Genomic DNA, 14,524 nt, shown 5'->3' with positions numbered 1-14,524 from the left:
CAAAGTATATAGGGCATTTTAGCTCTACAACTGTGATCTATTATTTCCTTATTCCCACCCTGAACACTCAGCATGGGCTGCAGAAACAATAAACTTCAGTGATCATGTTTCAATTTAAGAAAAATAATTTTTGATACAGCAACTCTTTTCCCCTTTTCTCCCTGCTTTCCTTGTGGGTGTAGTAGAACTATGTAGCTGCTTTGCTTAAATAACCATTCTTTCTCTCTGGGAATTGGTTGATTTTTCTAGGTTGTCAAGTAATAGCCCCCTGGATCTTATGAGAAGTGAAGGATAATAATGTAACTGTTATTATTTTAGCCTTCAGGATTGCCAGTATGTTGTGAAGAGTTGCTTATCTTAACATACTTTGGTACAACTTCTGATGTAATAGCTAACAATAAACAAAGTTCAGAACATGGGCTTTAGAGAGGAAAACAGAGTGAGCCTGAGTGCTAACGCTTAACTCTGACCTGTATGTACGCAATCTAAACCACTGCTGCTCTGAGAACTCCTGGATTGCAACACATGGGTTGCAATCACACCACCACTGACAAACTCTCATGGGATTAATATTTCACCAGGGGCTTCAGTTTTGCTAATTGTGACATTTGTAGCAAAATACACCTTTCACATGTGGCTAATTATAAGCAAGATTTGTCTTAAGCATGTCCACATAGTTTTTTGTGAATATCTAACTGTCCATGTCAGTTGGTACCTAACCTAACACCATGCCTATGTTGGGACATGTCTACTTGTCTTCAAGGGCTACACTTGACTTTCTGCAATGCTTCTGTGTTTACCATCTAAACCTGCTCCAGTTTTAATACAGATGCACAGTTTTCTTTTATTAGGTGATAAAAATACAGTTGAGAGGGCTCTTGAAATAGCCATATCTTTGCGTTAAGGAATTTGATATAATTAAATTTAGCTGCATACATTTTTGCAACTAAAAATAGACTCAAAAATAATGGGGACCATTTGCAATGGATCTCAAAAACTCATAATCTAACCCCAGTGAGTACAACAGTTCAGTATGTAAAAGTCAGGCTCCCTTGTAACACATAAAATACCGACCTACACATAGAACAAAATATGTATCTACAACTGTACTGAGAACAAAAAGTACTCCTTGCACAGTTCTTGATCAAATAAATAAAAAACTCATTAATGTGGCACATAATTTACTTTTTCAGTGGGAGGGGGAGGAGCTTCAACATCTTCATTTTTATTTCATGACTTGTCAATGGAACCACTGCCTCAAAGCATCAACTCTTCTCTCAACACTTTTGAGTTTTCAGGTTTCTGCAAGTGAAACGTGTATAGACATTTATATAGAAATATAAAAATCTCTCTTGAAGGTCAGAGCTTTTTTTCCTTTTAAATGATTCCTTTCTTACTGAAACCTCCTATGTCTTGCTTGAAAAACAAAACTGTTACAGGTTTGCTCTGTGAGAAGACTGTATTCCTCAATGAAAGTAAAAGCTGATTGTCTCATTTGAAGCTAAGAAAACAGTCATGTAAATAATAATCTAGAGAGATTGCAACAGCAAGATACTATTTCATCTAAGAGGTGCCTTAAAAGAAATTCCTCCACATACAGCTTGAATTAGAAAAATATTTTTATTTATAAGAGTAAATAATGTAGTGCAAGGCGAGTGGATTTAACCCTCGGTAATGCATAGATTGATGCAATTTATAGTCTGTGATCTACATCATTTTGCAGAGGTGCCTGCACACCTGTTGTAAAGTTTAGACCTTCCCTACAGCCACTTTACAGACAGCTTTAAATCAGATAAAAGGCATTTGCACTCTATACACGTTATCCATATTTCCCATCCAACATTTATCAAATAAACTGTCACTGAACTAGGTGTCTTTTAGCGTTACTGTAGAATATGAAATAAATCCTTGCCAGTGTTATCTATGGAAGAATCCAAAACCAAATTTCTGTTCACTTTGTGGCCCCTGATCACACTTAAATATTCTTTTATTTACTCATTAGGGGAGCTCCTTTCTCTAATCAGTGGCTCTTGGCAGGAAGGGAAACATTTTGTTGTGTCCACCAGGGAACTGTGGATGCTTGTACAACTTTGACTAAAACTTAGCCAGCAGCACTAATATGTAATGATCATATTGCAAATATTCCTGGTGTGTTTTCTTTCAAAACAAAATGCTTTTCACATTAAAAAATTAGCATGGAATATAAAATGCCAAAAAACTCATTGTTACCATTGCATGTACTGAAGTCCTGACTGGTTTCCATGGAACTGTTGGTGACTGGGTTTTGCTTTTATGTAACTTACATGATTCAAACTTGGAATTTCACCAATAAATAAGCTAAAATGCAGTAAAAGCAATTTAATAAGAGATTAGACATGTAAACAGAACTTCATTAAAACCTGTAGGATGTTTGCTTATTTTTCAATTAGGCAAAGACTTTGCAGGTTTCCTTCCAGGTCCTTCCATGACATACAGTATGATCACATGTTGGGTACAGTGAGAGAATCTGCATCATCTGTTTGGAGTTAAATAAATTATAGGGACAGTTTCCCTCTGTAGTGGAGAAGTCAGATCAGTGAACTTCCCTACAACTTCAGCTGTTAGCCTGCATTATTAATGTCATGTACAGGGTTGGTTGCCAGTTCTTAGATTCACAGTTGTTCATATCCCACCTTCCCAATGGCTGTCAAGAAAACTACACTTCAGCTTGTAACAAGAGGATTCTGAGGGTTTGACTCCTGCTGTGATAAATCATTTGAAAGAGTAGGTTCATCTTGCTGTAATCTGGTAGCATGCTCGTTGTCATTCACTAAGGAAGAAGGGATGGCATCTGACAATGGTTCTGATCTTCTTCCAGCAGAATTATGGGCTTCAGAAAAACATCAAAAGAAATTATTTTAAAAACCCCACTGTGTCTAGGGAGTCTATTAATCAATATTTAAGTATTATGTGGATGTAAAATTACATATAAAGATAATATTCAAAGGTTTGGAAATACTGGAAGAAGAATATCTATAACTACATACTTTATACAGATGTTGTGTCATTTCCAAGTAATATCAATTAATAGCTAGTAAGAAAACAAAGCAGGATTTCAGAATTATTTCCATATTCAACATATTATTCACAGTTACATGTCTTAATTCAAATAATATTTTCAGATTTGATGGTGTTGGGTTTTTGACAACCTACACCTATAGGAAATAAATGTGAAAGTAATTTTTTTGGTGTTTTGTTATGGAAATACATCAGAGCCTTGTTTTCTGACATACACTTAAGTTGCCTACTGGGGTTAAAACACAACATCAAAAAACGTATGTAGTGGAAGAAATTCTTTTTATAACTGGTAATATTCACAATTTCCTGATCAAGTCTTGTGATCTGAAACGAAATGCTTGATTGAAGCAGGAAATGCTTTTTAAATGATGATTCATTATTTTTCATGTGATGGTAGGGGTTTTCTCCCCTTTCCTCAGCAATGTAGTTTTGTCTTTGATATCTCTTTCAATATGGTAGAAAACATGATGGCACTTTTAACAGACTGAAGTCACGCATTTGATCTTCTATTTATTAATATTCTTTGTGCCATCAAAAGAGACAACATAGAGCAAAACTTTCTGTTTTAGGACAGGAGGAGTCTGCAACTCCTGACTGAAAGTATTTGCCAATTCTGTTACTGGTGTGAAGAATCTGAACTGACTCTTCTTAAGTTACTCGAATGTACCAGCTCTTGGAACCTCACTTCTTCTCCCACCTTGCATCTGAAGTGATCCAGTCATATCAAACAGGCAAGACACTTTGATTGCATATAATTCATACAACTCATATAATTCCTGTAATAATACTGCATGTTGAGAGATGGGGAACAATCTCATGCAGTTAATATTTTTATTAAGAATCTCCTTTATCAAGGGAAATTTTTCAGAAACCAATGGGTTTAAAGTTATGCCTTTCTTCATCTACTCCTTCTTAATGATAAAAAAGTTACTTGTGTGTCAAAGAAGCTACTGCTCAGAGGTATTTCTATCACGTCTAGAGTTCAGCTTTTATTGTTGATGGTCTTATTGAAATAAAAAGATCACACCTCTTTCTTCAGTTTTACTATGACACATACTTACCAGATAAAGACTGAAAAGACTGCACTGCAAATGCAACAAGAATAGATAAAAGAAAGGTTCCCATGAAGTAGATCTGTGACAGGAATTTTAAAAACATAGTTAGAGCAGTGCAAAGCCAAGGTCATGTTCCAAATGAACTGTGCATGTAATAAAGGAGCACTACATACCAGAGTAGAGTGTAAAACATTGTTCCAGAGAACTCTCATGTAAAAATAAAGCAATGCTAATGAACATGGACTAATTGATTCTTGGTTACTATTATTCCAGCACCTACAACAAGAACATTAAAACAACCAATTAATCCTCCTCCACAATTTTGTGGCATCAATCATCTGGGAATCTCAAGTGGGTTTGTGGAACCAGTAAGCCGGAAAAACAAACAAGTATCATCATCCCTATCTCACAGATGGTGAAGTAAAAATTCAGAAAAATGCCATCTTAAACTTATTAAGTACAGAATACCTTACCCTAGAAGTGTATTTTGGGTCTAAGCATCCAGGCTCTACTTGCAAAGCGGTCACAGTTCAAGTTCTAACTAATGTGAGTTAACAGCAGAAGGACTTGATTTAAAATTAGATGCACAAAATTTAGTTGTCCTCAGAGAATGCTGGTGCTAAACCTCCTTTAATAGACAATGCATAGGACAGAATGAAGTCCAAGCTTGAAGAGTGTTCTAGCTGACTAGCACCCCACCTCCTGTGGGGTGAGCCGAGCAGCTTTCTCAGTTCCATCAAATAGGACTTCACTTACTAGGGGAGTTTAGACAGCTAAATCACAGGCACCTATTTTAAGCTTCAATTGATTATTTTCTACAAAGCTAAGGAGAGAGTGGTGGGGTATCTGTATCAATATGTACATTTTCTATATAAATTTTGTTATACATATAATTTAGTTATTAAGTCATAGATTGTGTACATGTGTATATATATACATATATATAAATACATAAAAGTATGTGCCCTTTTGGACAAAAGTGTATGGTGATGGGAAAATCTTTCAGCACTGTCAACTCTGGAATTACTCTCACAGCAAAGCAGGACTGGATTCAGCCCAAGTGAAGGCAGAATTCAAACTCAAGTTTACAATCCCAGATAGTCCAGAACCCCTATGTATCTGACCAGTAGTTTCACGTGGAGAGGAAGTAATTTAGGGTACAAGTTCAGGCTAACTGCAGTGAAGAGCAATTTCAGCAGATTGTTGGTGAATAGACATATGAGGTTTTAATGCTGGTATCATCTCCACTTTTCTGGGGTCACACAACACTCGGTAGCAAAACAGATGATAAACCACTCACTCTTGATTCACAGCCTCATGTATTAACCATTATCTCCTCCTTCTTTAAATATCTGAAAGGCAATTCCACAAGTTCACCAAATATTGTGCAGGCTTTGCATTCCCACTGTGCTTTCCAACACCTGCTGCTTAACCTGGGTAAAGGAAACCCATGTTCTGTAGTGGAACCCGAGCACAGTAGGTGGTTTGTGCATGAATAGTGCTGGCACAGGCTGTTCAGGCAGCAGACCTGTAAGCTTCTCAGGTGTCTAATATTCTGTGCCAGGCTGGAACATATTTGCAGAATCAAGAGGAAGGATTGCTATTATCCCAGTTACATATTTTTAAATTCTGTATTATATTATGCTACATTTATAACTGAAATACTGGTTTGTACTGCACACAAATTGCCAGTGCCTAACTTAGGAACTTAAATATATTTGAACTGAAGAAGATCTCCCAGATTATTGAATCTAGTCCCTGCTATCTCAGGGAACCACATATAATCAGGTCTCTTTAACAGGCATAAACTGAAATATATTTAGGGAATTTAAGAATTCAAGTATGTTGACCTTAATCTGCCTTAAATCATAAAAGTGAACAAAGTTAATAATTACAGGATTTGCTGCCCTCCAGAGGAAATGCTACTCATGTGGAAAACCAGAAAATGCTGATTAAAGGTAAAAAAGACTCACCTGTAATACAGTTCCTGAAGAAGTGATGTATTACTAGAATGCAATGCTTGATCAATTTCTAAGTGATCCAGAATGTAGGAAGGTATGGAGTTGCCCTCTTCTATGACAAGGGCCAGATTAAAGAAACCCTAACAGTAAAAAAAACATGCATGCTGTTCAAACATTAAATTTTTGTATCTGTATTTAAGCACCAAGTATCTGAATAATTCTAACTGTCTTTCCTAAATTTGTTTAGTATCATGTGATATTCACCGAATAATTAGAGCCCTTTCTCCAAACCATGTACTCAGGTAAACACTGAAAATGCAAAAGAAGCATTCAGATGTTGTGACACTGTTTTCTTGGCTCATATCTTTTTCCAGATGGTTTCTTTCTTATTTTTAGTTACTCTTTAAGCACAGTCACTGTATCAAACTGTAATATTTTATCTCCTAGGGAAATACAGACTGAAAGCAGAAATTGATTTCTGTTCTGTTACTGTTCAATTCCCCTTCACCTAGCTCTACAGATCAACAGCATCTGAATAGAGAAATTGCGAGCAGAAATCTCCTCCAGAAAATTTAAGTGCTTAATTGTACGGTTCTGCCTATTTGCACAAGTCTTAGGCAACCCTGTGTCTCTTCAGAGTCATGAAGATGACCACGAGACATCTTCCACGATTCCCCATCACTTTGACTTTCATACTTTAAAGTAACTATTCATGCATCCCTTCTTTCCTTTGCTAGTTTAGCAGTAATGTTTTGTCCCAATAACCTCAAAACAGAACCCACCTATGCTACCTCTGATAAGTTCACACACAAGCCATTGTCTGGGGATATTACCATAGGGACAGGGGAAACAGAATATTGCACCCAGGACACTTCAGGAGGGCTTGGGAACAGGAAACTCAGTTGTGAAACACTCCATGTCTTTGGTAATGTGACATGGTGTATTCTTTAATTATAAAACATTTTAAGATGAAACCTTTGTTAGCGAACAAAATTCACCCTGGGATTCACTCAATATACCAAGGGAAATGGACCAGTCTTCTTTTTTATATCCTAAAATGGCAGAGGATAGGACTGGAATACAACCTAGCAGTCTATTAATTCTCCCTCTTGCAATAGCAAAAATACCAAGGTCATAACTGAGTCAATTGTGCCAAGGTAAGGTAGCACTGAATTAGGCCATTTAGCTTACAAAGCAGCCTAATTCTAGGACCATTAATCTCTGCTAAGTTTATCTTCTATTATGAAACAGCAATTACTGATTTACAGGGTATATTGAAATAATTGTAACTTATTCTAGCAGGTTTCTTTGGTGCAGATGAGGCCAAGCAGAAGAATGAGTCACAGCTAAATTTCCAGACTGTTCTACACTATGATATTTTGCCACAACTGCAGACCCACCTGTGAATCTCCCTCCAAGGCAGCCTGTGCATACATCCGCATGGAGAGCTCAAGGTCTTTAGACTGGTTCTGGTAACCATAGTAGTAGAAATCGCCCATCTTCAAATAAGCTGTGGAAGAAACGAGCAGAAGATCATTTGGACTATTTGTAGCAATAGAATTAACCAACTATAAATGTGATGGAGAAGTTAATAGTAATTCTATTTAAAGCACAATATTAAAAAACAAACATACTCTTCCTCTCTGGTTGTCTCTGTGGCTACTTTATATCAGCCTCCCACTGAAAATATTTATCCTGGATGAAATCTCTCATTGTTTCTCTTTAATGAATTTAGTGAATGACATTGCCTTTACAAAAACTGAGACTTAAGAGTCTCTATATTGCATTCCTTCTTCACCTGCTGAATCTGTCTTTGGGCAACCTGAAGTCTTATTAGTCAGATTAGCCCTACTACGTTAAAGAGGCTTAAAACCATGCCAATTATGTGTTTGCTCTGTACCTGACACTATGGTGGCTGAACCTTTCCCAAAAGTTAGAGAACATTGCTGCTGATAATTTTATTAGTTTCAAATCCAACTCAGCCCTGGACAATGGTAGGGATACAATTTTCCTGGTCTAGAAGGAAGCGATGCCCAGCAAATATTTTACAAACATCTTTCTGGGACATTGTACAGTAATGAAGTGCATCAAAAGAGAGGGCACTGACCCAGACAGGAGCAAGCATGATGTTGCACTAATCTGTGCTAATGAATTTAAAAACTCCTATGATTGTGTCTACATTTATCACACCTAAGCTTTCCTCAAACAGTGTGAAACTCTTCTACACTTTGCCTTGTGCATCCACAGCAGCTACCTAGAAATCCCACGTGTTTTTACAGTGGACTGAAATGGAATGACATTCCCATCCTTTGACCTTCAAAAGTTTTTCTAATATAAGATCATACCAGTGGATCTACCAAAGGGCCAACCAAACTACACCTTGCTAAGCTGTCTACAAGCTCCTCAGGAAAGCTAACAGTGCTTGTCAGCTCCTGTGGCTTCAGGCTATATCCATGTGCTATTCAGTTTCCACACATTTAAATGCTCCACACTATGTATTTATTTAAATAGCATGAATTATTTTTACACTCCACTTTTCCACAAGAATGTTACAAATTACTTCAATGTTCTTGTGAGACAATCAGGTATTTTCAAATATTCAGTAAAGCTTTCAGAGGCACCAAAATGACTTAGCTATTGAAGTCATAGATGTAGTAGAATTTAAGGCCTGAGGAATGTAACTTATTTGCAAACAGACCTTTTTTTTTTAACAGAGAATCCTTTAGCTCTCCAAGGTAAGCTCAACCAATGTTGATAAACTCTATACCCTAAGAGAAAAACTAGTAATAAATTAGATAAGGAATCCCTTAGCCTTTATTAGTTTCTCATGACTCAATTATGATATGGAAGTATATTTGCTTTTGGATTTTCCCTTTGATAAACCAAACAGCATGAGCTCCTAGAGTCTACTGCTTTTTTTCCTTAAACTTTGAGTCAACTGCTTAGACTCCTAAATATCTAGCCCTTCCTCAGGGCTTAGCTTTTTTATTTTATTTTATTAGAATTTTATCCATTTAATGTCATATTCCTATCAAAACATGAAAAAGGAAATGTATGATTAGCAGGAATTAATATTCCCTCAAGTTGCTTACTCACATAGAAGTTGTGACAAACACAGTTTTTGAAATTTTAAAAAAAGTAAAATTAAAATTCAGAAAGAATTGCTTATACATACCAAATGATGGAGCATTGACTTGAGAAACAGAGAAATTGTAGTATCTCCAAACACAATCAGTTGCTAGGTATTTTCTTGCTAGGTCCTATAAAGAAAAGAATTGATTCATTCATATCTCAGGTAAGAGACTAGGATCACATGATTATTAACAAGTGCTCCTTTCAGGATAATGAGTTGTGAATACATTTACTCACTGGTCTTTCTTCACAGATGTGTGCTAAATTTGACTGTGACACTTCAATCCCAGTTTCAGCTGCTAAAATATAATGCAGCAGAGCTTCATGCCTAATGTTAGATAAAATAAATGAATGAAAAACCTTACAAAAATAACATGCATTTTAGTTACAGTTAAAAAGACCCCAAAAGCACTAAATTAATTTCTAAAATTGCCGACAAGCAAAATTTTGGTACAAAGTTTAAGAGCAAGAGGCTGGGAAACCCGTGCAACAGCGACATATAGGGGCAATGCTTGGTGTAACCAGCCACGCTGGATCTTGTGACTTTGCAGCCTTTTCCCTCTTGCATTGAAGCTAGACTGGCTCCAGTGTGCATTTACTGTAAGTGCCAGACTGATGGGAAAGAAGATCTGATACTAAGCCCAATTCTCTATTATAATGTTTCAGATAAAATATTCTTAAAAGACTCTACTTTAAAAAAAAAAATCTGCAATTAACTTAGCTGTGTATGTATCTGTCTAACATTCATCTGAGTATTTCTTTGGCATGCTTTACCTTTTATTTATGTGACTTGTTTTTTCTTGTCTTTTTAGACTGAGCTTTTTGAAACAGGATTTTTCTCTCCATATACTTGAATGTATGACTAGAACAACAGTCTCTGTCCCTCTAAGGACTCTATGAATTTCACTGACTGTAAAGCAAGTAGTAAAATTTAATGCTATGCTTGCAGTATAGCAATTCAGTATTCTGATACTAGACAAGAGCGCCCCCCATGTTCTCTGCCACTCATCTACTCTATCATATGAAGACTATGCATGCAAAATTAAGAGGAAGTCTTTAAAATCATGTGTGTAGTTTCAAAATCCCAAGATGATAAAAAAACCCACTTGGTGTACTTTTTTCCTTCTGAAGTTTCCTATTAAAGATTAATGACGGCAATGATTTTCTCCACAACACAAAGGCAAAACCATGGCAAGTTTCAGGGTTCAGTGGCTTGTTTACTGGAAGCACATATGGTCAAATACACATTTGACTTCAAGAGTAGCTGCTTAAGCAAAGCCAACTTTATATCAAATTGTGAAAGAAGTTGTCCTTACAGAACTAGCAGGTGTAACCTCCTGTTATCCAGCTGTTTCTGCATGATTACAAATTATTCCTTGTACTTGCCCTGTGAAAACATCTAGTGGAAGAGAGACCTGGGACTACAGAAGGAGTTCAGGGGAAAGCGGGGAGATTGGTCCATCTGATCCTTAAGTCTCAAAGGGCAACTAAGAAAAGAAATTACATTTACGGCATTTAAATCATTCTGCGAACATCAAACTACCATGACAGACAGATGTGTGAAACATGTGTCTGCAAACAATGACTGAAGAACACATTATTACTCGGTCTGACTGGCAGTACAATAATTTACACCTATGCAACTTACACCCTGGCATTTCAAGCAGGACTCCAGCAGATTTTCCCTCCTAGCTGTTGAGCCCAGACTTTCTGGAATCTTAATGCTCTACCTGTCATCTACCTGTGAAATGAAAAGTGAGCTGGGCAAAGTCACAGGCTTGCACAACAGAACATGCTAGAAAAATGTCAACATATTTTTTCAGTGTTGAAAAGTGAGCTCAGTTCTAAGGAGAAATGTCTGTGATGGACTGAGTAAAAAGACACTTCTTCCAGGAATGCATTACTCCAGAACGGTCCACTGAAAGTTTCTTGTAGATCTCCTTAGCCTGAAGCACTAATTCAGTACTTACAGGGGGAAGCTGCAGGACTAATTGAGCCATTGTTTTAATCACATATGACAGTCTGATGTTTGCACACACAGTATCTGATGCTCATGCCTACAGAGGCTGCAAAGGTGGAGCATTACCCTGGACACTATTTTGAAACCTCTTGACAGGCTCATCGGATATTACAGCCTCCTATTATGCTTACACAGAAGATACTATTAACCATTCACAGAAAAACGAATAAATCTAATCCAGCAGCCTGAGTTTTCATGACACAGAATTATACAGAAGAGAAAAAGCAAAGTATGAGATTTGTAACAGAGTGAATAGTAGAAGTGAAAGGTGTTCCTCTGGTTAATCCAGTGCACATTATACAAATATTATGGGATGAGAACCACAGACAGTTGATACAACTATTCCACACTACAAACTCCTTGTTTTTCATTTGATTCTGTCAGAGCTGTTGAATTACATTTTGGGTCAACTCCTCCTTCCCTTTATGTCAATGGATGTTTTGCAACTGATTTCTGTAGTGCTACTACTTTTTTTTTTTCTTTGAGGTGATCGCCTATTATTAATTATTTTATCTTGCTATAAAGTAAGTGAAAAATAGAAAATAAAGAAAACAGAAGAAACATACCATGAAAGTTCCAGATAAGCATTGAGAGCTTTTCTGATTACATGACCTAAGTAGCCATTCTTCTCTGCAATGTGTTTTGCCCAGCTGTGGAATAGAACAAACAAAAAATTAATGGTTGTGCTCCAGTAATGTTATCCCAACTCACGCAGACTCCAAGAACACAAAAGGATATGGGATCACCCTCTGACTTCTTCTATAAGACAAATTATGGGATTTAACAGTAGTCACTGCATCAATCCTGTAACAATTGACTCAGAACAGGAAGTCCATTCATCTCTATGAGCATATTAGAGGCATCCTATGTTTTTTTCTCAGCAATGTTTTTTTCAGAAAACAAACGTAAATTAATAGGTGCTATCAATAATTATCTGCCTATTTTTTGATGCAAAATGCCAATTCTACCACATCAGGAGACTGATATTTTTTGAAAATTAAAAAAAGCAAGCTTTGTTAGATACAACCTCTCAGAGTTGTTTGATACAATCTGTCCAAGTTTTTCTGGAAAAGAAAAGTACTAGAAGTACTCAAAATCTCTCAAAATCTACTGGTCATCTAAATAATACGTATTCATGCAGATCAAATATTACTGCAGAACCTTTTGCCAGGGAGGTATGCACCATGAAGTACAAGGTATTTAGACTATGAACTTAAAAATAACCAATAATCAAAATAATTACATCAGAAATATATTCTCCTTTAATAAATGGTCTCACTACTTACATTACAGCTTTTTCCGGCTCTCTAGGGAAGTCTTCCATATTTCCTGTGATGTAATACAGAGAGCATCGTAAAGTCCCTTCTATATGTCCTCCTTGGGCAGCTTTATAGAAATAGCGTGCAGCAACTGTCTGTGAAGAAACAAGACACAATTAGCAACTCTGCATTATTAATCTTCACTGAGATTTCTTCTTCAGGACTCATTTCATCAAATGAATTAAAATAGGTAGCTGGCTAATGAGGGCAAGACAGTTTAACTACTTTTGTACTTAGATGAAATGAATTCTTTCTTCTAATTTTTTAATAGTTTAGGCTAGGAAGAGTTTTTAAAAACATATATTCAGGTAATATATGGAACATCAAACAGCAAAGTGTCTAAACATTTAACTAACGCTTGGCTAACATAAAAGTCTTGCATGCACTGACAGAAATAAAATTAGTTATTCACTAGTAGGAAGATTATTAAGGCATCCTGGAGAACAGGACTTTTGCACTTAGGATGCTAAATGAAGGCTGTGGAGCAGCAGCAATGCTCAGTGTGTTCAGCAGAGACCAACCACAGTGCTCAAATCTTTGAAACTGGTTTATAAAAGATAACACAGATTGAGTAAGCAGGGCCAGAGCTACAGAAGTGGGAAGGCTGTGACTCCACATTTTACCCTCAGGAAGAGTAATCTGTAAAGTAAACCAAACCAGCACACATCCGGAAATAATTTATTTCAGGGAATTTTTAACCATCAATATATGCTTTCTGTGGACTACACAGTATCCATCACAGCCATAACTTCTTGCCATTGGCTTTGATGAATAAAGAAACCTGGGCACTTTCAGGTGTACTCTTATAATCAGTCCACTCTGAAATGTGTATTTTGGTCCCTGGGGAAGGAAAATGTGTTTGCCACATGTACATGTTGGTGAGCATGTTGGTAGCAGAAATGCTCACTGTCTGGAGTATATCCAGATCTCAGAACTGAAAGGCCTCAATGAAAACATTTTTTGGCTCTAAGTATGAGGTCTGCCTGCATTTATTACAAGTCTTCCTCACTATATTTTTGCTGCTGTTCATACACTACCTAGTAAATTAAAAGAAATAAAAATAAAGTAGACCATTCCTATTAGGGGAAAATTTATTTTGCACACATGTTAATGGGTTCTGTCACATAAAAACAAAATAAAATACTGTCACCTACTAGAACTGTATGAAATAGTTACATTTTCAAGTCTGGATTGAAGGCCTCTCACTGCAGTTCTGAGGCTCACAGAAGCTGTGTGAATGTAGCATAGCTGTTCATGAGTTCAGGGACAAGGTTGTGTTGCTTTCATTTATTGTGTAATCCTTTCCCTATAAACTTTTCCAATCCAAAACTGAGAACCCAAAAGGTCACATGATGTGAGAGCACACACTATCCTTCCTGGCTGCTGTCACTAGAAGGAAAAAAACCTGCACCTGTTTTGTTCCTAAATTAAAAGAATACAAACACATGCACATAATTTTGACTGAGATACCTGAGCAATATCTCCCTCCCTAAGCAATCTGACTGAACCCCCCAGTAAAACCCTTCTTTATGATGAAAGGTATCAAAATCCAACTCAGGGTGAACAGAGCAATCTCAAGAATGAGGCAAAAACTTCTAACTTGGGCCCTAATGTAAGAAGTAGTACCGTTAAATATTTACTCACTTGATTTCTACCAGGTACTCCGGGGTAAATCCCATCTAAATATAGGACACCAAGGTTGTATGATGCATCTGGATTTCCCAATTCTTCAGCAATTAACCAGTGCTTGGCTGCTTTTCTGTAGTCTCTTTTAAAATTGTGGTAATACCATCCTAATCCATTCACTGCCTGGGGCAAGCCCTTAGGGAAGGAGAAGAACAGTCTCAGGTCATACATTTGATTCTGCTTTTTGTTACTTCTGGGACTAGGGGTTATAAAGGTTTGCTGACTTTTTTTTCCCCACTACTCTTCTTTGTGGCCTCGTATTTAGAGTGAGGAGTAAGACTCCAGTGTCATCTT

The 14,524-nt window shown here is 36.8% G+C and overlaps 1 protein-coding gene across 1 annotated transcript in view; it reads right to left on the bottom strand.

Annotated features, from left to right (window-relative positions):
* Positions 1-1,601: 1,601 nt before the first annotated feature.
* SEL1L3 (SEL1L family member 3) overlaps positions 1,602-14,524 on the bottom strand; it is a 34,076-nt gene continuing 21,153 nt past the window's right edge. The window contains exons 15-24 of the mRNA XM_069014312.1: positions 14,189-14,365; positions 12,512-12,639; positions 11,792-11,875; positions 9,443-9,533; positions 9,249-9,333; positions 7,474-7,583; positions 6,086-6,213; positions 4,286-4,388; positions 4,119-4,191; positions 1,602-2,869 (exon numbers count right to left, since the gene is read on the bottom strand). Coding sequence (XP_068870413.1) covers positions 2,703-2,869; positions 4,119-4,191; positions 4,286-4,388; positions 6,086-6,213; positions 7,474-7,583; positions 9,249-9,333; positions 9,443-9,533; positions 11,792-11,875; positions 12,512-12,639; positions 14,189-14,365 — 1,146 coding nt within the window. The 3' untranslated portion in view covers positions 1,602-2,702. The remainder of the gene's footprint in view (positions 2,870-4,118; positions 4,192-4,285; positions 4,389-6,085; positions 6,214-7,473; positions 7,584-9,248; positions 9,334-9,442; positions 9,534-11,791; positions 11,876-12,511; positions 12,640-14,188; positions 14,366-14,524) is intronic.

The sequence above is a fragment of the Aphelocoma coerulescens genome, chromosome 4, assembly GCF_041296385.1.
Source record: "Aphelocoma coerulescens isolate FSJ_1873_10779 chromosome 4, UR_Acoe_1.0, whole genome shotgun sequence".
Taxonomy (NCBI): Eukaryota; Metazoa; Chordata; class Aves; order Passeriformes; family Corvidae; genus Aphelocoma; species Aphelocoma coerulescens.
The sequence above is the reverse complement of the archived record's forward strand: the minus strand, read 5'-3'. Positions and strand labels throughout refer to the sequence as shown.